At 36.8% G+C, this 24207-nt stretch overlaps 2 protein-coding genes across 3 annotated transcripts in view; one reads left to right on the top strand and one right to left on the bottom strand.

Annotated features, from left to right (window-relative positions):
* Positions 1-522: 522 nt before the first annotated feature.
* On the bottom strand, positions 523-13202 carry LOC145989271 (uncharacterized). Its single transcript, XM_083124598.1, has 3 exons — positions 13048-13202; positions 3839-3974; positions 523-1404 (listed from the first exon to the last, which is right to left on the bottom strand). The coding sequence occupies exons 1-3, from the start codon at positions 13124-13126 to the stop codon at positions 1155-1157; spliced, it is 465 nt and encodes a 154-aa protein (XP_082980724.1). The 5' UTR covers positions 13127-13202; the 3' UTR covers positions 523-1154.
* A 4795-nt stretch (positions 13203-17997) lies between these two features.
* LOC145989270 (ranBP-type and C3HC4-type zinc finger-containing protein 1-like) overlaps positions 17998-24207 on the top strand; it is a 75366-nt gene continuing 69156 nt past the window's right edge. Inside the window, exon 1 of one of the 2 annotated variants that reach the window (XM_083124596.1) lies at positions 17998-18100. The gene's annotated coding sequence lies outside the window, so the exon portion shown is untranslated. Of the gene's footprint in view, positions 18101-21985; positions 22005-24207 lie in introns of those variants that run through there. The other variant, XM_083124597.1, reaches the window with a different exon arrangement.

The following is a 24207-nucleotide window of genomic DNA, read 5'->3' as shown; positions in this document are numbered from 1 at the left end:
ACATATTTTGTACCCCCCCCCTCCCCCCTGGTAGTCTGATTGTTGGATACACCAAAGTATGTCTCTCCTCAAAGGTAAAGGTAAAGTGTTCCCCTGTGCTTAGCACCACACCATGAAGGCGTATAGGGGGTGTGGGGGTAACGCCCCACACTTTCTTGATCCGGTCATGAGTGGGGGTGATGTGATCAGCATCACGCCCCTGACTGCCTTTACCCCCCCCAGGGTTTCCCCCAGGTACCCATGTTATTCGATGCTGGGTGGGCGCTTTGTGTGAGCTTTGGGACCACTTGACATGCTTGGTCACCAAAGCATGACCTTAATATAGTTCTAACATACACCCGCCGCAAAATTACTTCGGACCTCATAACAAAAGCACAAAAAATACAGAAAATTCATGTGAAAAGCTATTATTTCGGATTCCATAAAAAAAATTCATTCTATGTCAAATATTTAGGCTTAGTTTCCACGGAAACCTTTCTAACAATGGAAAGTTGAATCTCACTTTTAGCCATTGTTGTTTCCATGGAGATGATTTGAAATAAATAATTACCTAATTTCAAATGCCCATATCTTCATTGCTAATTAAGATATAGAAATGATTTTACATGCAATGGATTCAGCTCGATGCCTTCTATCGGATTCCGTAGAAAATCTCATTGTTAGGACTTAAATTACTTCCAAAGTCTTAGTGATTCCATGCCAACGTGTATCCAAATGGTTCTGAAAAGTAAAGGCAAAATGACTCCATATGCATTCTTGCTGTATCTAATAGCTTAATAATAGCTTATCACATAAATTTTCTGTATTTTTTGTGCTTTTGTTATGAGGGTGTAATACCATCGCAGAAAATAGTGTAGGAAGAGTGGATACTTTTCACTCTGGTCTAAGGGTGTCAGCACTTCAAATCTGGTCCTCTCTACAGCCTATAAAAGGATTCCACATTGTTGTCAAGAGTCTCCATGGCCTGTAGCAGCAGGGTGGGACTTCTTAGAGAATATGAAAGAACTCATCAACACTACAGAATGATACACAACTTTCAAGTACAACAACCAACCGTGGTAGTAAACAATCCCAAACCAGTACATTAGAATGTGGTTCCAGTTTTAAAATAACACACGTACAAGATCTTAGGTTCAAAAATTTACTGTCACTAATCAAGATGCACAATCTCTCTGGATTTTCTCTAACATCATTTCTATTCTGAATTTCATAACAGGCTGTCCATGCTTTGTTTTCCTGGATATTTTTTTCTGTTTTTTCCTCCTGTTAATTACATATTGTTTCATTGCTTCCTCCTTCTCTGCTTTTCTTCTGGCTGCTTCCTCCCTCCTCTCCTTCTTCTGCTGAACAATCTTCTCCTGTATCAACTTTGCCTTTTGATATGGTTTTAACTTTGAACCACGTCTAGAACAAAAAGAAACACTTGGTTACGCTTACTTCCGTTGCATTCTCTTTTTTGTCACACCTTTTCTTTCTTCACCCCCATTCTTTGCCATATTGTACATTTTCTCGCCCCTATCTTTCAATACCCATAACAGTTGGCTTCTGATCTCCCATAACCATAGCCTTGTCATGTATGTCGTAAATTATCACAATGTTTGCTTTATTCCATTCCAGCTTAGGAATTGTAGCTTTCCTGGCTACGTGATTCGAACAAGGGTTCTCGGGTTACCATTCAGGTTAAGTCAATGTTAGCATCCAATGTTTCAAGCACTCCCAACATTGGATGCTAACATCGATGTTAACCTGCGAACACTTATCCTATTCATTCCAGCTGTGAAAATTATCAATTAAAAAAATAAATTTAGGCCCTCGTGGGGTTGTCATCCTACAGTGCTCCCTCAAGCACCACACTTCACCCTTTAGTCTGCCCATGCAATAGGGATATTAAATTTAAATAACATACTTGGGGAAACCTTTTAAGAGTTTCTACACACACACACAAATTGGTGACCCCTAACGTCATACTGTACTGGGATAACCACTCATGAAGGATGGCCAGAGTTTCTAAGAAATCGACGCCTTTCACCTTTGCAACTTTTGAATACAAGTTACCCGGTGAGCCCGTTAATAATTCTTAATTTCGCCGCTGGATGGCGCTGGAAGCAAGGGTTGGTGCACAGTCTCAACTGTTACGTCAGTGTGTTGCCATGACTGTACCTGTCAAAATGCCGTGGATGTGCAACCGAGTGCGAGTGATCATGATATTGGGTTTGTTTGGGAAACATGTTGACCTTCAAACCAAATAAGGAGCATGTGCAGCACGTCCTGCTTTTCTTGTTCAATCAAAAGAAAAACGCGAGTGAAAGCCATCGTATCCTTGTGGAAACGTATGGTGACAATGTCCTAACGCAAGACGCGTGTGTGCGTTGGTTTCGACGATTCAAAAGTGGTGATTTCGACTTGAAAGACAAAGATCGCCTGGGCCAGCCGAAAAAATTCCAAGATGCCGAATTGCAAGCATTGTTGGACGAAGACGATATGCAACCACAACAACAACTGGCAGAGAAGTTAAATGTTGGTCGCCAAACCATATCTGATCGTCTTCATGCCATGGGAAAGATCCATAAGGCAGGAAAATGGGTCCCACATCATCTGAACGACAGACAAATGGAAAAGCGAAAAACGGTGTGTGAAGTGTTGCTTTCTCGGCATGAAAGAAAGTGTTTCTTGCATCGGATAGTGACTGGGGACAAAAAATGGATCTACTTCGAGAACCCAAAATCCAAAAGGACATGGGTTGACCCAGGACAACGTTCAACATCGACTGCAAAACCAAATCGCTTCGGAAGGAAGACAATGCTGTGCATTTAGTGGGATCAGAAGGGTGTGGTGTGCCATGAGCTTCTGAAACCAGGTGAAACAGTGAATGCCGTTTGCTACCGTCAACAACTCATCAATTTGAACCATGCATTGATCGAAAAGCACACAGATTGGGCAACAAGACACGGAAAAGTGATTTTGCAGCACGACAATGCCTCATCACACACAGCGAAAGGCATCAGACACACCATTTCTGTACTTGACTGGGAATTCTTGCCCCACCCGCCATACTCACCAGACTTAGGCCCTTCGGACTGCCACTTGTTTTCTTCGATGTCTCACTCACTTTCCCAGCAACACTTCAACAATTACGAAGATGTCGAACAATGGCTTGCTGACTGGATCACCTCAAAATGTGAACGATTTTGCTGTAAGGGCATCCACAATTTGATGGACAGATGGGCACAATGTATAGCTAGCGATGGCGCATACTTTGAATAAAGCATTTGTTACCTTTCTCCCCAGATACACTTGTCTTCTTTCGGTTCAATTAAGAATTATTAACCAGCACACCTGGTATGTTTAAATTAGTCCAAACACCTCATGAGCTACTGGAAATGACCCCACAAGCCACCGGTACCTAGATATCAACAGTTTGGCAATCTCTGACATAGATTATTTGGGACGGAATCTTCAACTTTAAAGTGGGATCTGAACCACATTGAAACATGTTTCTTCCAGAAATCAAATCTGGAACTCCTTGATTATAAGGTGACAATGTATGCAGTATGTACTATCACATCCTCCAGAGTTGCTAGTAAATTTATGCAAGTGGAACATTATGTCATCCATAGGCAAAGAGTTACCAACGACTAACATGACACTAGAAACATTTTAATGCATATTTCACCTTTTTTGTGCTTATGCTTATACCCTCTGGTTATGAACGAACAGCACATTATCAAAGACTGAGACCAGTAGGTAATCAAATATTTTGTCTTCAGCAAGATGATTTCCATTGGTATATTATAGATATCATCACAGCCACTAGTAAACACAAATAAAATTTACGTACTGTTTATCTGCCAAATCAGATCCTTCTTTTGACTTTTTCTTAAATCTTGGAACATAGGCACCTGGATCAGTTTTCCTTAATTCTTTACGGTATTTGTGAAGAGTAGTTAACTTCTTCCTTTCTTCCCACTGCTGCACTGCAAAAATAACAAATAAGTTTGCATAAAAAAAAACGTTGCATAAAAAAATATACATTTCAACATATGATCACCATGCAATAACACAGGGTGGCGATATTGTATCTACCAATTTGATTTCGCAACCTGCCAGAATGAACATGCACATGTGTGGCATACCTACATCCGTGGAGAGTTGAGAATCAGGCAATTAGTACAGTGCAGACGCGGATTGTGGCGTTGGAAGCATTAAATGCCTATGTGTATGTGTATTTCATAACCATTTATGAGGTTGTGTTGTTGCATGTGTAGCTTGCAAAAGTTCTGGGAAACCAGACCGAAACGTCGCAGATAAAATCAAACAAAAACCACTAAAAATAACTGTGTTAAATTATTTTGCATGTACAAAAAGTGGTTATGCGAACCTTCAAGAAGAACATTATTAACCATTTAAAGTTACTTTAAGCACTCACCGTCTTTCTGTTGTCATTTGAAGTTGGCAGATACAATATGCGCCACCCTGTATTTTCAGACTGGACATATTTTGATAAAATGCTTTGATATTTTGCACAAAATTTGGAATGTTTGCTAAGTTTAGAACATTTTTGCAAAAAGCAGAATAAAATGGGTAAAAGAGCCAGCCATCAAACTATTCACAGTTTGAAGGACATGTCTGTTCGTATGAATGTTTGTCTGTCAAAGCATGAAGAAAAAAAAGGAAGGGAAAAAACCTGTAATTTGCAAAGTAAAGTTCTGCATATCACTTACTACTTCACATAGCAAGTCTGGTGTATCTCACATATAATTATGTTCATGTAAATGTAGCAAGTTCTGGGGTTCTGTTAGCAAAGCTTTTTCAAAAGTAAAGTACTTCTAATGCATACAGTCATCCAGTTGGTTACACAGTATACCAAATCTCCTCTGATCTCAGTTCCTATCATGTCATGATTTTTGCAACTTTATAGGAAAACTTGGAGCACATTTAAAATACTGAAAATGACCATGGAATAACACGTCATCACCACATGGCAGCATTTAACACATCATTTCTTGAAAGCCAGAGATGATATTTAAGTTGTTTTTTATAACTCAAATTTCAACACAATACAAATATTAGAAGTTCTCCAAAAACAGGTTAAATAGATTGGTTAAGAATTTTAAAGTGTGGAATACGTTTCTAAAAATTCTAAGAATGAGAATTATTCATCATAGAGAGTTGTGGAGGTTTGTTTTGTTTTCCATCAGTGAGATGGGAAAACAGGTAAACAAATAAAGGGTGTCTGGTTACCATGATGGCTGAAAATATTTACCTGGCACCTGAATTTACAAATTTATTCTAAAAAAAATTGATTCCAGTGGCGAAGCATCCTATGTGGCCTGGGCCAGGGCCTACCCTAATATATTTGTCTATTACGGATTATTTTATTACTTATAATTTCATTAAACGGCGCTTAATAAAAGGAAACTGAAATTCTACGTCTTCCGATAATTACTGCAAGTTTCCAACTCTGCTTGGAACTCGATCTGTGCATTTAGCGAAGGCCACCTGAGAGTCCCTCAGCTGGTCCCATAACAACCTATGTGATTCGTGCGGGAAAACATAATTTCAGGGGCACATTCACCTGTAACGTACACGTGGCAAAGCAGGCAGTGGACGCACAGAGCTTGTTGAAGCAGAGTTTCCAACTTTACATGGAAGATTCAGTGTGTGCCAGGAGCGGGGCACACCCTGCTGCTAACACATTGCGAAAATGTGTTGCTAACAGCTAACACCTCTAAACCTGGCCTCCTAACCTATCAACATACGCATTATTAGAATTCTAACTGCAAATAATGCATGTAAGTTGGTTACCAATATTAAGTTTGGTGCTTCCTGCTTTTTTAAGGAACCACTTTTCGTGAAGTGTTAGCTGCTGGATGTGCCCCACACCAATCTAGATTCAGAGAAGGAAATTATTATAAAATTATTACTTTGAGGAAAGGGATATTGAGGCGAAATTTTCTTTCATGATTAGTGACATAACTGAAAACGCGCTACTTTTAAAAGGGGGCAAAGTACAGTGCAAACGTATCGAGAGAATCCATGTTTCTGAAATTTTCTGGTCGGTATGTTACACAGAAAGGTATTTAGCATTTCATTATTTTGTAAATCGTATTATAATTTTAAAAAAGTTGCGTGTTAAAGAAGAATTATATGCATAAAAGAGTTAAAAACAAATAATTGACTGATAGATTTAGTTTATTTTACTTGGTTTTCTGCCATTTTTGGCTAATAGGAAAGATGAGGATGAGCGATGATATAATGACATTGACGAAGGGACACTCACAAAAACAAGTATGCTCAGGTGGGGATTTGAACCAGAGGTCCTTGTCGTAACATGCTGTTATAACCAATTCGCAGAGGAGTGATCCATTTCTTTAATGAGAGAAATATTTACGAGACTGTTATTGAAGTAGTAAATAATTTTTACAAGCAGTTAATATAACAAATGCAAGAGTGCTAGGGCCGGACAGAACGGATTTAACATTGGGTAACGCATGGTCAGAACACTGAGTCCCATCGTCATTGATTCCTGACCTTCGAGACAGAAGAGTCTGTCATCTCAGATATCTAATTGAGACCAGATTAAAGGAGAATCTGAACCAGTGCCTCCATGGGGAATGGAACCTTCTGCTTGTTGATTATAAGGCGAGAGCGTTAATCACTACATTATCCTTTTCAATTCATATCCCGACTTTTTCGAACAGCAGTACATGAGATTCAGGCAATATGTTATATTTTATTTTCTAGGGACTATATTTAAACATACTACTTTTTAAAACATTCACAGCTCATCCCTCCTCTGCTCCGTCCTGTGCCTACACTTCCAGAGACAGCACACTTCGAAACTGTTTGATTCATGTTTCGAGTTTCCATACAAAAAAAGTAACAACTACAGTATATGTTATTTTCCTGTAGTTATTACGGTTATTACACGCATAAGAAAACGGTTTTTCATTGTGATGTTTCAGGAGAACACACGTTCCCTTCATCAGACATTTATTTTCATTTTGACTTAAAGGGAGCGTGTGTTCTCCTGAAACATCACAACGAAAAACTGTTTTCTTATCTTTGTAAACTACAGGAAAATAATAATTCTACAATGCAAGCAATGCGTACATACAAGAAAAACAGTATATGTTGTTGTTCTTTGTGTGGTTTCTGTATTTTGGTGGAAAATCAAATATAAACACACTGCAGTTTGTAAGGATGATTGGGAGCTGGCTGATGTATGTTTGGGGTCTTTTAAAAATTTACTTACTTTAATCTAAACTTGTATTCATTGATAAAATACATGCTTCAAGGTTACATTTCAAATATACATGCTTCAAGGTTACATTTCAAATATACATGCTGGCTATTGAATTATTTTTAGTTTTGTTAAACCTGGTTAGGACATTCATGTTCACATTCCATCGAATACAGGTGCAATTAGAAGGAGAGGGTAATTTACTCAAGAAATCCAAAGGAATTTATAAAATTACTAGTTAGGTTAGGCAGAGCAGGTATGGTTCTCTTAGCAGTAGAATAAAGTCCCTAAATGCATTCTACTAAGGTTTTTGATTTACATCTACATTAATTCCCACTAGGCTATGATACTTACAGTTGCTTATCTATGGAAAATACATTGTCTATGGGACGTGCGCATGTTTGTGCAAGGTTAAGTTTTTAAGTTGTTTTTTCAACATAAAAAACTTTTTCAAAATCCAAACAGTGTTCATTAATTTAAGGAACGTTCAAATTTCGTGCAACAATGATTGCCAAAACTCTACGATAATTAGTCTTCCTGCTAGGAGAATATAAAAAAATCATAAAACAATCGGAACTTTAACTGATGCAGAAAGCATTAACTTATGAGGAGTAAAAATTTACTATTCCACAAATACCTGTAACTTCTTCGTTTCATCACATTTAACATTCGTACTTACCTATTTGCTTCGCAGAACATTCTTTAATGTGTATTCATGTTTTTTTTTATGAAAGTAATGTCAATTTTTCACATTACGAGTACTTCTTTATTTGCATTGTCTCGCTTGCGTATGACACAATATGGCACGTACACCTTCGTACATAATCGTGCATCGTGCTTGTGTTTTGTTGATTTTCATTTGTTATCCAGTGTTTCCAACCTTCGTAAACAAAAAACACTCGTGAAGAAAGCTGATGTAATTTATTATTTTTTTTCACAATTTTTTTTTACTTCTTTGCATTGTTTTATGAACAAAATTTTAACTATGCTTTCTTAACCTAACCTAACCTTGTCAGAAATGGTTTGTGGGGCTATCCGTGAATGGGGAATGACTTAAGATGACCGGACGGTAATGGTTCCAATTGTTTTATTATTTCTCCTAGCAGAAAGACAATTATTGTAGAACTTTGGAAATCAGTCACACGAAATTTGAACCTTCCTTAAAGTAATGAGCACTTTTTGACTCGAAAAAAGTTATTTAAGTTGAAAAAAAAAACTTGAAAATTACCTTACGCACTTCTCATGGACAAGATATTCTCGTAAATATCGCAGAAGCGTGGGAATAAATGTAGAAGTAAATTGGAACCTTAGTAGAATGCATTTAGGGACTTTATTTTAGTGCTAAGGGTACCAAACCTAACCTGCCTAACCTAACCACGCTAAAACTCCACAGTATGTGTTAACAGACGTACATCGAAATGGAACCATATAAAAATTGCATTCGTAGCATGATGAAATAGCAATAAAACAAAAGGAACTTGGGCCAAATTTTCTGTTTTACAAGCAAATATATATATTCCTGATACTACCACGACACCAAATTTAACTATGTTTGCCTAACCTAACCACACATCAATGGTTCACAATTATTTTGCAATTTCTAGACATTTCCGACAAATTTTAACTTCAGATTCGTCATCACGACACGTCATGTTCGTATTTCGGTACTACTTTACTATAGGGGTGACACGTATAAATCATTTATTTCCAACTTTTTTACATTGCTAACATACTATTCTGCATTGCGGAACATTTCTTTAGGTGAAATAATGAATTTCTAATGAAAATAATGTCTATTTCTTACATTTACGAGTACTTACTGTCAGCGGCGGCTCAAGGGGTAGAGCCGCCGTGCCATGGCACTATCCTCAGAAGAAATTCATACGTCGCCAAGTAAAGTTAAATTAATACATTGATAGTTTACAGACAAGGAGATTCGAATTTTGCAATTGGTCAAGCTGACGTGACGACCGCCCCAACCTTCTCACTGCATCGCCAGCTGTTTCGTTCGTACCCTCGCGAGGCAAGAGTCCGTGCCGTGGAAGAGCTGGCCTAATCATGGACCTAACCAAGTTGACAGACACACGTGCAGAGGGTTGAAGAAGTCTCAGCGAGGAACATTTCCACCATGAGCCGAGAACAAAGTGTCAGGGGGCGGGGTTAGCCCATAAGAAACCGTGCCAGTCTTAGCCTGGCCTGGCGAGGGAACTTTCGCAGTGTTGACACGACACAGTTGCCACCTTCACAAAAAAGTCGCTAAATACGACTGGTTTGGGAAGTAATTTCTGCCTACTTTTGGAGAAACGAACCTAATATTTCCAAAGTTAAATGAACATTTTTTTATAATGGATAAATGCACCAAGAAGGCCATCCAGACTTTTTTAAAAATATCCTATGATGATGTGAGTTTCCTTTGGCATTTCGACAATTTCTTTTCATAACAAAGATATTTTCGACATCCAGTTTCAATACGTGTGCATGTGGGAGGAGAAGGTGATAGGATTTGTTTTTTTTCTTTCCTCTTGTAATTTTTATATTTTTAGGGAAGTTTCCTGTAGTGTATAAAGATAGGTTAGTGAGTGAAGATGAATCGGATTAGTACGTTATTACTTAAACACATGTTGTTTTCCACGTTACCAAACGAGGACAAACATCTTGGCTAGTGGTGCAACCTCAAGGAGGGGGCGGGGGACATTGCGGAGGTTTTTTTTTCTATTTACTTGATCACGTTGGCACTACCCATCGTAGTTGCCGCCGGCCGCCACTGCTTACTGTTACTCGTTATTTCGATTCTGTAACACACATTATGGTGATAGCGTACTGGTTCATCGTGCGTTGTGAGTGTTTTGTCGATTTATGCAATGTTGCAACCTTGTTCACTGGAAAATAAACATACTCTCGTGACTGGATTTGAAATTATGCTAATACCTCACAAACCATTGACGTTAGCCCCACAAACCATTTTCTATAAGGTTAGGTTAGTTTAGGTCAGGCAAGCATAGTTAAAAAAAAAATACTCGATACGTCAGGTTATAGTGAAGACACAGCGAGTTTGAAACACTGACTACAGGATTTACGTCATCTAACACACGGAACATTGTGCTCTCGTGCAGAAAGCAAATGGTGGCAGCAGAAACAGTATGTTGGACAGAGATTTTCGCAGCAAACATCATGCATTCGCATTAAAATGGATCAAAACTACATTCACGGAATGTTTTGCGTAAGTACTTTCTCCTGTAAAAAGTAAGAAATCTGTCAACCCTATAGTAAGTGTTTTGCCTGTATTTTTGGTTGGAAACACAGACTGTTGGAAACACTGCATCCCAATGAACATCAACAAAACACAAGCACGACGCGTGATGATCTACCAAGGTATACGTGCCAAAGGAAATTGTCCGTCAGTGAATTAATTTTCAACAAAAAAATTAATTTCCGCTATCATACATTCCCACATGACAGAAAACACCTTCTAGGTGTTATACAATGCTACGGGAACATATTACCGTAAGTAGTTTCTTGTGTAAAAATGAAGGGTAACATTATAGTATAAGGGAAACGGATTTTTTCAAATTTACAGGAGAAATTACTTACGGAAATCATTTTCTGTAGTGTTGTGGAAATTCGTGAATCTAGTTTTGATCCACTTTAATACGAAAACATGTCTTTTTCTGCGAAAATCTCTGTCCGACACGCTGTTTCTGCTGCCGCCATTTGCTTTCTGGGTAACACTTAAATATACCGGAGATGGATTTCTTCAAATTTACAGGAGAAAGTACTTACGCAAATCATTTTCTGTAGCGTTGTTGATGTTCGGGAATGTAGTTTTGACCCATTTTAATACGCGATATTGCTGCTGCTACAAGCCGATGTTGTCCGTATATGCTAAATTAAACGAAAGGAGTGCTAATGGAACCTAACCTAACAGGCCTAACCTAACCTAGTAGGCATACCTCGTCCCCATGATGATTCGTGAGGCCATCATGAATTTTTGGGCTAACATCAATGGTTTTGGGGGCTACCCGTGGATGGTTTGTGGGAAATACGGAACAACGGTAAATTTCTGGTATCGGACAAACGGCTGAAATTTGCTAGTTCATTTAATTTGAATATTCGTACTTACGTATTCTGCATTGAGAAACATTGCTGAAGGTGGCATTTTGCTTATTTCACGGAAATCAGTTATATTTGTGACATATCAAGTAAGTTTTCTTCGTTTCTATTTGCCTTCGGTAACACGCAAAATGGCGGTCACAGTTTCACTACCGTACTCGGCATGCAGTGTTTCCACCCCACTGCACCCAAAAATACCTACGTATCCCCACAAACCATTGACGCATAGCCCCACGAACCATTTCCGGTAAGGTTAGGTTAGGTAGGCTCATGTTTAGGTTACAACAGTTAAAAATTGGTTTAGAAAAAAATATGCGTAGCCCCACACACCATTCTTGCATATCCCCACGAACCATTGACACATAGCCCCACAAACCATTTGCGGAAACGTGCCTTCTTCAGTTAGAAAAACACGTGTTTGGAAACACTGACCGGGATTACGTCATCACACATAGGCTACATCCACCTGGAAGTAAATGGATGCAAGAGCTTTTGTGCATTGGTCACATATTTATATCGAAAAATAGATGATTTACCGGCAAAATTCAATCAACGATGCAAGAAAACACTTCCCCGAACTTCCACAAGTATAAAGAAACTGCGGTACTATTTTACTATGTCAGAGACACCTATCAATGATTTCTTTTGCAATTTTTTACATTGCTAACATACTATTCTGCATTGGGGAACATTTATTTAGGTGAAATAATGAATTTCTAACGAAAATAATGTCTATTTCTTACATTAACGGGTACTTACTGTTGTTCCTTATTTCCCACAAACCATCCACGGGTAGCCCCAAAAACTATTGAAGTTAGCCCAAAAATTCACGATAGCCCCACGAACCATCACGGGAACGAGGTATGCCTACTAGGTTAGGTTAGGTTCCATTTAGCATATACGGACAACATCGTGGTGGCAGCAGCAATAGCGCATCGGAAATAGATTTTCGTAGAAAACCACATGCATTCGCATTAAAATGGATCAAAACTACATTCCCGAACATCAACAACGCTACAGAAAATGATTTGCGTAAGTACTTTCTCCTGTAAATTTGAAGAAATCCGTTTGTCCGATACGAGAAATTTACCGGAACAACAGTAAGTACTCGTTAATGTAAGAAATAGACATTATATTCGTTAGAAATTCATTATTTCACCTTAGGAAATGTTCCGTAATGCAGAATAGTACGTTAGCAATGTAAAAAAGTGCGAAATATATGATTTATAGGTGTTTCCCTTATACTATAATAGTACCAAATGAAGAAATCTGTTTGTGGAATAGTAAATTAGTACGGAAGGAAAATGTGAAAATACTACGATGAAACCCAACAATTCTAACCCACTTAAAATGTATAAATAGTAACACCGTAAGGACTTAGCAGTATAATTATGGTAGGAACACCAAATCTCACCCGCCTAATCTATTCATGTGAGCATATTCGAATAGGCTATATGAAAATGGTTATAGCGGACTTACAATCGAAACTTGTCCCCAACCCACATGTTATATGCACTATTGGACAGGTTTTTTTTTTCCAGTTTGTTTACTAGGTTCCTCTCTCTAAACGTCATCGGTGTGTCTGATTACGTATAACACGAAATTGATTTCTGTTAAGATTAAATACGAGGTGAAATAACTCGAAATTTGCCATGAAAATCGTAGTTTATAACCTGTTACATCCACGGACATACCTTTGTATTTATTACTATATTTCTGTTGTCGCCATTTCCTTTTATCAAATTTCCTCTTTGTAGGCGTTTCGTCTTCCATAATTTGTTTTAGCTAGAACAAATGATCTCTTGAATTTCTCTACAGCACTCCATAATTTTAAATTCCCAACACTCCCAACCAGGGCTGTTTCAGTCTTATGGGAGATTGGTTGACCGTAGTTAGTATTCTGTGTTTCTACTGTTCCTCGCGAACCGGCTGAAGTCAAATTCGTGTCCATATTCACGAACCTTTTCTTCTACTAAATTTTATTGCGAGAATGAGAGTAGAATACGTGTAATATTTACAAATAGTACCAGGAATGTACGTATTCTACAACTCTTTCATTTACACAATATTTAGTTTCTAATTTGGATAAGTAGCTTCATCCGGCCGACCAGTCTGTTTACATTTTGAAATTGTGTCGTCTGATTCTTGTCATTATAATATTATTTTGGGGATGCGATAAGTGTTGCCTAATGTAGTTAATGAAATCGTAATTTAACATTGTATGAAATCACTGCGTAATACGTATCAAAGCTTTTTTTCAAAAAGTGATAAAGAAGTATCGCCAATCGCGAACCAAATTCCGTTCATTTCATCTCTGTGGTACAGGCTTGCATTCAGTATCGAAATCGAACTTTCTGATTGTAATTGTGTATCATTTGTTGTTTAAAATAAAAACTCAGGAATTTTAATGAAATGGTAATAATATTATATACTGTTCTGTAAGGGCCAAGTTCCACGTGTATAACTTATTCTGTGATGTTATGCTTCTACAATAACTTATTTTTTAATTCCTCTCGTATTTTCTTGCTTGAATGGTTTAGGTGGACCAGGTTTGGTTCTCTTACTTTTATAATTATACACGCGCGGAAATAATCAGATAATTAAACCTAATGATCCTATCCTACTTATGATTCTGGTAATTATTTGAAAATAGTCGCAGCCTTTTCTATTTGTATGTAGCTAATGCTTAAGGATCATTTGAGGTAAATGCAACTTTGTATTGCAAGCAACATATTTTCAGTTACTATTTTCACCAAGTGGTCAACCTCGTTTTTGTGCAATTTTCACCTAAACCCATGATTCCTCACAATGTGGGAATTATTTTATAAAACAGTCACGTTCTCTTGTAAGATTTTGTTTTGCATTGCATGTTAGGTTCTATGTCTCAAAAAATAATCATCTATACCATGTGATATCATTGCTCTCTCTAAAAAGTGGTAATAATAATCTATAATCATCATTTTTAATTTGTGTTAAGCTCTGTGGTTAGTTGAGTGATTTAACTTGCAAAAATTGACAATGTGTAAAATATAATAGCATCTGTACTTAATAATAAAGGTACCAGTTTCATAGATCCGAGACACATTAAAATCAGATATTTTGTGTTTTGCATGGTTCGTACTTACCAATTGTGTATTGTGGAACATAGTTCAAGGTGCCAATATGCTTTTTACACGAAAACAAACACTTTTTCTACTAATTTATCTAAGTGCTACTGAACGCACGTAACGGTGCTATATTGCTTACTTTGTGAATGATATCGCTTTTTTTGTTTTCGAATATCAGTGTTTTCCAATCTTCACCGAAAAATACCTACTATTGTGTTCGTCAGGTCTGCAAATTGTACATTATGCACTGGTAGCTGACGGACAGACCCACGAACCATTCCGATAAGGTTAGGTTTGGTTAGGTTAGGCAAGAATAGTTAAAAAAAGGGTGGGTTGGAAACACTGACATGATTTCCCGGTCAAATAGATACCATGATGAAAGAAAATACCTCTACTAAGTTGGAAACCTTAGAGAAACTCATTTCCTTAAGTAGTTTCTTCTGTAAAAATGAAGAAATGTGTCTCCGATGTATGAAACTGTTACCATAATAAAAAAAAATGGTGAAAATAACTTGTTCTGCTAGTCTCAACACCTCATGAATGTAGTTGCACATTTTTTTTTATTTTGAGAATAATTACTGAAAATCATGGTTCCCATTGTGTGATTTGTTTTATTTTTTAGAAGCTATACAAGAGAATGAAAAGGTGTTTTCAGTACTGCAAACAACTGTGGGAATAACTTTGCAGTTCGGAGAAACCTTTCTGTGGGAAAAAAACAACACTTCAGAGTGTGATCATTTCCACAATTTATCTATTTTGATGAACATTTTTGTGTTCAGTAACATGCATGTATCATGATACACGCAGTACAGTAGTTACTGATATAACAGATTAATCAAGTCCAGTGAGATGTATGAAAGTAAGTAGTCTCTGCTGCACACTGTACTTCATTAAATACTAGTTGCTCATGTTATAAAACTATGCGTAATAACTACAGAAAGGAGGTATGGAGTAGCAAGGTCCAATATGAATTTTTCATTTTTGTAATGGTGCTCGTATGTCCTTAGGAAAAAGCAGCCAAAGTTGATAATTAAGTCATGCATTTCTTAAGGTGAGTACATTAAGTACATTATTTTTGTTTGTTTGCCATAGCGTCGGTCAACTTTATTTTTTCAAAGTGTACTCTCATTTATGTGGTGAGCATTCTAGCATGTTGGCTACTGAAATGTTAGTGTCACCAGGGAAACTATGTTACCCATTGGGCAATTCCCAGTACATAGTATTTGAAGATGAAAATGCAAGAAGATGAATCCTACTGTACGGCACTGTAGAGCATTTATTTAATTTCTAGGAATTATCCACCTGTGTGCGTGTTTTATGCACACATCAAGATAGAAGAGATGCAAATGCAAAGTCCGGTATGGGACTTGGACGTGGGAAGTGTAATAAATATGGCACTTCTCTGTTTAAGTCTCGTATCAGCTGGCACAAAGTTCATCGTGGAAGGAAATAAATCAACATTTCTTCATTCATGTTCAGCTATTTAGTAAATGATGAGTATTTGGTTTTTAAATAAGCTGTTTTATGTAAGAGATATTGTAGATATCATTTTATATATATATATGTGTGTGTGTGTAGATATTATTTTTGTTAATATTTTCTGTTTTTTTAAAGTAGAAATATCAATTTTCAATATTAGGGGTTTTCATTCTTTCAATTGCTTTAAATGCTGAAAGAAGTCTTCAAGGAACAACTATTAATTTTCCAAAGTATATTTTCATACTTTTCTTTCAGTGTAAAAAGCATATATGTATAGTAGGTGCTGCTGCACTTGCTACAATAAGGTATGAAATTTCGCTTCAACTTAATGGTCAGTGTCATGACAGTAAATTTGTGTTAAAAGGCTGAACCTTTTCGTAGCATTCAACCTAGTACTTTTTATTTATTTGATTTTTGAGAAAACTTCCGAGCATTCTCTTGGTAATTATTATATTGTTTCTGTGCAGACTAACCTATTTCTAATCAGTGCCATAAGCATGGGCGTCCACAGGATTTTTTCCAGGGAGGGGCAAGTAAGGCAATTTTTTTTTTCCAGGGGGCAAAGGAGATATATTTTCCCCCATAATAGTGATGTCCCTTCAAAAAACACTGCTTCAGTCTGAAATTATCATGTTCTTCAACGCCCTTATAATAATTAAAATAAATTATTGACTGAAATAAAATTATGTGTGAAATATATACCTTTTGTCAGACATTCATTATCCAGGGGGAAGGGCGTGCCCCTCCCCCCTTTCGGACGTCCATGGCCATAAGGTATGTGAACTGATCCCTGACAGTATTGAAATTTTTATTATCGAATGGAGCGTAGTTGCTGTAGGCAGTTATTTTTTTCGTTTTAATATGTGGTAAAGAAAATGTTTTATTGATCGGTGTAATATCTTGCAATACAATCCTGTATAGCGGAAGGATCAGTCAGGATTTTTTTTTTTTTTTTTTTTTTGCAAATATGGATTAGCATGACATAAATCGTTCTGAATTATTGTATACGTATTTCATTTCTCCACCCAAGAAAAAAAAGTCACCTATTTTAAGACTGTCATTTTCGTATGATGAAGAATGTTTTTAAAAATGCCTTTAGAGGAAATTATATATTTCCGCTTAAAGTAAGAGTGCAATTTCAGGAAGTTTTGGTAATAGTACGTTTTCCATATAATTTTCGTATACTTTTATTTTTGTGATAGAAATCAATTTTAATGCGAAAAGTTTGTACTTAAACGAAAACATTGCATATAATTAATTTCCGCCACTTCTAACTACGTTTAGTCAATTTGCGCGTATAATTTATTATACGCGCGAATCGGCTGAACGCGGTTAGAAAGTATCGGAACGCGAATGGTACGGAACACGACAGTGTTTTGTCGTTTCGAGCAATCCGCGAGTCCTTGCGCATAGCGTTCGTCTTCTGTTTTTTCCCCGACGGTGCTGCCGTCGGTGGTCGCGAGGAAACGACCTTCCAGTGCCGCCATACTGTCAACCATTTTTAACCCGCAGCTGTAACATCTTGTAGTAGTATGTCTATGCTCCCAACCACTGTCAACTTCAGGTTGTGTCTGTGTCATATGTGTCTGTTCTTGCGATTCGTCCCGCAGTTCCACATTGTAAGTCATACTATTTACTTTAGGCTAGATGATTGTGTGATAGTGCCCAGTTTAATAAACATGAGTTATGTTTCGTTTCTTCCTCACTTCTCACATTCTAAAGTAAAATATGATAGTTTTCAAATAAATCAATGTTCATTTTTAATGTCTATAGCAGTGAACAATTAGTAATATCCTACACATTTAAATGTAGTAACAATGTTGCAAACAAGTCCAGTACAATCACCAAAAAGTACGTCGTAAAATACTAGAATAAAAAAAAGCTGATTAGGGAAATTTCCCTTTTTCTTCAAATACTTTTAAAAAGGTATGTGTAATGGGAGGTCTTAATTATGCCAACATAGTGAACATTATGGTATAATATGAACAAGGGTAAGGTAAGTACTAAGTGGATCTTTTTTTGGGAGGAGCACAGAATAGAACCATGTTTTTTGTTGATGTTGATAGAATCATCACCATACTCATCACGGTCTCTGCTACACAAGTTATCGTCGAACTCGTCGTTTAGGTAACATTACGATACTTTCTTTGGTAAAGGAAAGGTAAGCGATTTAATAGTAATAGAAATGTATTTACTGTTGCATTGAAATTTTGTTTAATATTTTCTAAAAATTCGATGGACGAAGCAAACGCTGTGAAAGTTAAGTTGCTTCATTTTGTCACAATACTGAATGGTCCACCTGCGTAAAAAATATTTGTTGTTTATATCACAGAGTGTAATTTTACGTACCTCTAGTAAAACATCTTCCACGTAATTTTGACATTCGTAAATTCGACTTGGATAGTTAGATTTTGAAAAAATGTTTCATGCGTCATTTTCTTGTAAGATTTTAAAACTACCTTCATTCGTTATTTATTGAACTTTTCGGCTTCATTTTTAATGTACGTACAGGCTTGTCAATCAAGACATTCTTTTAAAATATTCTATGTTTAAAAAGAAACATGTTTATACATTTTAAAATGTAGAACAAAACCCCAATAGGTCTCACTGCAGAACATGGGCTGCTTTTTTTCCTCTAAATAGACGAACAAAATTTATATTCCCTGAAAGTACGTACCTTCTACTTCCATTTTCCGGTGTTACTTTTCCGTTGCTGTCATTTGTTTCGGGATCTTCCTCTCTCCAAAGAGTTTTGCTACCTTGTGTTCTGATGTCAGACAAGGAATGCCTACGAGGTTAGGTTAGGTTCCATTAGCATAAATACAATGAAAAAATATTCTTTGGGTTAAGAGAACTAAACCAAGCTAGCCTACAATAAAAATGCTTTTTCCCGTGACGTCAGAACACGAGGTTGCTTAAGTGTTGTGCGATAAGTGAGGCCCTTCGTTTCTCGGAATTCAAGTGATTTGTCGCTCCGGATTCCACCCACACACGCACAGTTTCTTTCGTTATTTCAGACGAGGAATGCTTACAAGGTTAGGTTAGGCCTGTTAGGTTGGGTTCCAATAGCATTAAAAATGTTTTTCCTGCTACTAAAAGCAATGCATTTCTCTATTCCTTCACGTCCATAATGTTTACGCACAGTTTCTTTCATTATTTCGGTGAGGAATGCCTACAAGGTTAGGTTAGGCTTGTTAGGTTAGGTTTCATTACCATAAATACAATGACAAATTATTATTCCAGCAAAGAGAACTAAACCTAGCTACCTAACAATATAGGCATTTTTTGCTTTCACTAGATTTGTACAGGAATGTGCGCCACCATGTTACTTTTTCCTTCCAAGAGCTCCCAATCTGGATACGTAATTCTCGTGTTTTTTTTTAAAGAAAAACATTTTTCCGCACCTTCAAACTTACTTTCCCCGATTACTAACCACAAAACATTATCAAAAAATTATGAACCGTGTTCCTCCTAAGCACCCCATATTCTGCAGTGTTACCCTCACTAATTGAGGCCTCCTAATCACGAATATAAGGAAAATTAGGAATGACTGAAGATGACCGGACCCCTCTCGGATTTTCTTCATATTTGGAATACTCACTAATTGAGGCCTCCTAATCACGAATCTGAAGTTAAAAGTTGTCGGAAACGTCTAGAAATTGCAAAATAAGCTAAAATAAGGCATTATTTTTTGGAATGGTAGCCGTAGATTTTCGAGAAATTTTTTGTTTCACAAGCAAATATATATATTCCTGATACTACCACGACACCAAATTTCAACTATGATTGCCACACGTCAATGGTTCGCAATTATTTTGCAATTTCTAGATCCTGATACGACCACGACATGAAATTTTAACTATGTTTGCCTAACCTAACCACACGTTAATGGTTTGTGAGACTAGGGCCAATGGTTCGTGGGGCTAGCATCAATGGTTCACATTTATTTTGCAATTTCTAGACATTTCCGACAAATTTTAACTTCAGATTCGTCATTAGCAGGCCTCAATTAGTAAGTATGCCAAATATGAAGAAAATCGGAGAAGGGTCCGGTCATCTTCAGTCATACCAAAAATAAACAAAACTGTGTTGAAAAAGAATCGCCATTTTGTTTTCATGATGTGGATATTGTGTTGAAAGTTGATTGTTTCATGTACGTAAAATTTACGTAGTGCTACTTACACTGTAAGTGTGTTCTAGGGTTAAAAGGAGACAGTGTAAGCATGTTCTAGGATTAAGAAGAGGGGGGGGACAGTGAGATAATTAGTGTCCTTGGCAATTTGTTGGTGCATTAGGATTTCAAGATTTATTGTTTTAAGATTGTGCTCGAAGTGAGGGATCATGGTATCTCCGAGCTAGAAAAAAGAATCTTGCCATAACCCCCAGTTAACCTCAAGGCTTGTCCAAACATCCCCTGGCTAAGAATTTCCACTTCAAGTACCGTATAAAATACAAATATGTATTTTGTGTATGGTCAAAAGTATCTGATGCTTTTCATGTACTTCTTGTGGGACAGTAGATTGTGAAATATTGAATATTTTTTTTTCTTTTCTGGTTAATTTTATTGTAATAAAATTGGTATACATGTTCCAGACTAATGCTGTTGGTATATGGTGAGCGTGGCACACTCACATACAATTAATTTTATTGTTTTTGTCATTTTTTAAAAAATATTTGGACGTTAATCATATTGAAGATAGTTTATAAATATGTATTGCCTAATATATATCACTTATAAGTTAAAACTTTTCTTATTTATTCTATTATAACAAAATTTCATTCTTGTATTGCAATGTTACGGATTACCTATTATGATACCATGCTCTGAAGTGCTGTTGTTCATCCGTGACAAATATCATATTCCAACGTTCATTTAGCCAGAAGTAATAGCCATAATAAGTGATTGGAGTCAAATAAAATAACTATTGAAGAATCAAAACCGTGATATAACATGAATTTAGTGCCCACAGAATTAAAATATGTTTTCTGAAAATCGTTATGTGATTGGTATACGTGTGAGCATGGTGATCACAAAACACGGACTGTCATCAAAATGACGTGTCTGCACAGACTGAGAGTAATGCCACAATATGTAACTAGTATCATTTAGCCATAGACGTTCCAAATTACAGCTACACAAGGCCAGAAAGTGCCATCATTAGTTGGTCCTGAGAAACTTACAACTATATCCCAGGGTGAGCACCGCGCTCACACTATACCAACAAGGGATAAGGCATTGAATTAAATTACTTATAAAACCCAATATGTGTGAAATGCATTATGGAATTGGGTGTTCATTTACATGGGCATCCGGAAGTGGGGTCAAAAATGAAAGTCATCCAAAAATTATGTATTTCACACATATAATTTCATTTTAGCCACAATAATGTGTGTTAATTATTGCATGAACATCATAAATTCAAATTTAAGCAATATTTCTTTAGGGAACAACACTTTTGTTGGAGAAAATGTGCCTTGTTTTTCCCCGCCCCCCTGCAAAAAAATACCTTCCTCGCCCCTCCCTAGAAAAAATCCTGCGGACGTCCATGTTCACTTATAGCACACTCAGGGCAGAGAGCTTCGGGTATTTTCCTTATGCCTCATATCAAAAACTTGGTCATGCTTACAGAAGTAGATGTCAGTTCTGTTCATTGTAGGTTATTGACTTTTCTCAAATTTTCTGTTGAGTGGCGGTAATAAATAATTTTGGAGATATCCTTGTGTAGAAATCTGTGTTTTTTGAGTAACAGAGAATGGAAAATTCCCAATTGGTAACAAATTTGGAGAATGAACCACGAAATTTTCAATTATGATGTAACGCTTGGTGAATTCCTGTGTTGTGAATGAGAATGTTTGTTGTAACATAAGATATTGTGCAGAAGGATGCCTGGCTCTATTGGTTATATGACATTTGCTGTAACTCTTGCTGTTGCTGCTATTGACTACATCACTTTGATACTGTTGTCACTATAGTTGTTTTACCTGCAGAAGCAAGTTGAAAGTGCACTGCATGAAACCTACAGCAAGATTTTTTCACAATTGGTTTGCCTAATGCCTTGGTTGTGGTAAGTGCATATTAAGCACTATCTTCTTTGAATCTGAACAGAACCTCCCAGAAACCATACAGTCAGTAACAAAATAACAAAACCAGCACTTGTAGGTCAGACAAATTTCGACACATTTTCAGAAAGTGAGTGTTATTAGTAGAGCTACAATTTGTGTCATTACATATTCTATTCCTGGTACCAGTAGTATAAGCCAGAGACACAATAAACTCGTTTGTTTTCAAATAAAAATCATTGCTACTTACCTCATATGCATAGCGGAAGATTTTTCAAGCTGGGGATCACTTTTTTTCCCATGAAAAAAGCGTTATTTTTAACATTATAATCATTTATTGGTCGTTGCTAATTCGGCGCGCAAATTTTGACTCACGTTGTCTATCGTCAGCTGATGTGCAGTGTTTCCAAACTTATGAACTGATAAATGCCACACAAATTATTCACAAAAGGTTTTTAAGCGAAAATTGAGGCTAGACTCTACGTCCTTATCTGCATGGTGATTGCTTCTTTGCGTTCGTGGTGCGCGATCGTTGTGCGTCACCCGGCATCTCTTCGGGTAAGTACCTTTTTCTTTTTACACTTTCTGTTCACGATAGCTCCACTATCCATTCACGGGGTTGAGGTATGCCTACGAGGTTAGGTTAGGTTCCATTAGCACTCATTTCACCCCTAAATATGTGCTTCATCATCTAAAAAATTCCTCAGTATGTTCAATTGCGCATATCCGGACAACATTGGTTTTTCTCGATTTACTCCTTCAGGAAATTTTTGCTCGCTTTGGGATTTACGTTGTTGAATTCCTTATAAAATAAGCTTTCCAACAATATATCACACGTATTCCTTAGGAAAAGGACGTAAAGTAGAGTCTTACCTTACATTGAAAAAAAAAAAAAACTCGCTCACACGTCATCTTGTAAAACTACCGCGTGGTTGCTACACTGTGAGGGGATTACATAACCGAACGCACGGAACATTTGATTCACGTAGTCGACGGTAATGGCAGCACGAGCTATCGTACAACGGAGATGCATGATTGACGAAAAATACCTTATTTACAGGCAAAATACGTTGCACGATTCTAAAAAACAATTTCCCTGGCTTCAGAAAGTCCCCAAGAACGCAATTCCGTAAGTACTTTCTCGTCTTTTCTCCTGTAAATTTTAAGAAATCCGTCTCCAGCTTATACTACCGTTACCCTATTCCTTTCTAGATACATAACTTGAACACAAAAATGTTAATGAATTATGTAACTGACATCATTTTGCATAAGTTTTATGTTACATATTTTTACATATTTGCCAGGATAATACATATGTTACATATTTGCTAGTTTACATAAAAACAACATATTTTGGCAATTTTTCCCCTCTTGGTCTTTTTTTCCTATATTTTCAATCTCTGAAACATGAAGAAAATTTGTATCTCATGTGATGTCATATTTTTTAATCAATGAGATGGATAGGGTAGGTCGGGGTAATTTGGGGCAGTGGGGGTAATATTTAGAAAATTTGAATTATACAAAACCTACTGTGCAGAATATAATCACATTTTTACAGTTTGTTTGTTCTAATATTTTGAAGACCCTCACTTGTAAACTATTTTCTAGGCTAACCCATCAAACTAAATAATAATAATAATAATTCTGGTAAAACTGGACAGTGCAGTTTCGAGGGTCAGTGTTTAACTGTGCTCACAACCATACAGACAACACCCAGAACAGTTTTCACTTACACACTTTTTACATTTGAGGGTTAACCTTCAAGATAGTGTTGTTTTCCTGTGGTAGGCCCATTACATTTTGTGCAGTGAAGAAAAGCTAAAAATGGGTAATTTTGGCAGTGTGAAGTGGAAACTGCTGGAAGAAAACATGAACTCTTCTGCTTAATTTGGTTTTCTAAAGTTAGAAGTGTAAATTTGATTCTCATTTTGTACTTAAATTTGAAGTTTAGTTAAACAAAATAGAGCTGTAAAATGTGCCACATTCCTTTTTCATATAGGCTTAGTACCTACACGTTTATCAGTTCATGAATTGCTAGTAGGTCTAACATCCTTTTCTGGCATTTAAGAATATGTTTGGTGTCTAGTTTGTAAGCTGTTTACATCACAATGTTGTTAAAAGTTTGAAATTATTATTTCATAGGTTAGGTTATTAGACACTTCTCAATAATTTCTTTTGTTTGTCATGAAAACTCATGGAAGAAAACCC

This window comes from Lepisma saccharinum, chromosome 6 (genome assembly GCF_977018435.1).
Source record: "Lepisma saccharinum chromosome 6, izLepSacc3.1, whole genome shotgun sequence".
Classification (NCBI taxonomy): Eukaryota; Metazoa; Arthropoda; class Insecta; order Zygentoma; family Lepismatidae; genus Lepisma; species Lepisma saccharinum.
This window is presented reverse-complemented; position numbering and strand designations above follow the sequence as displayed.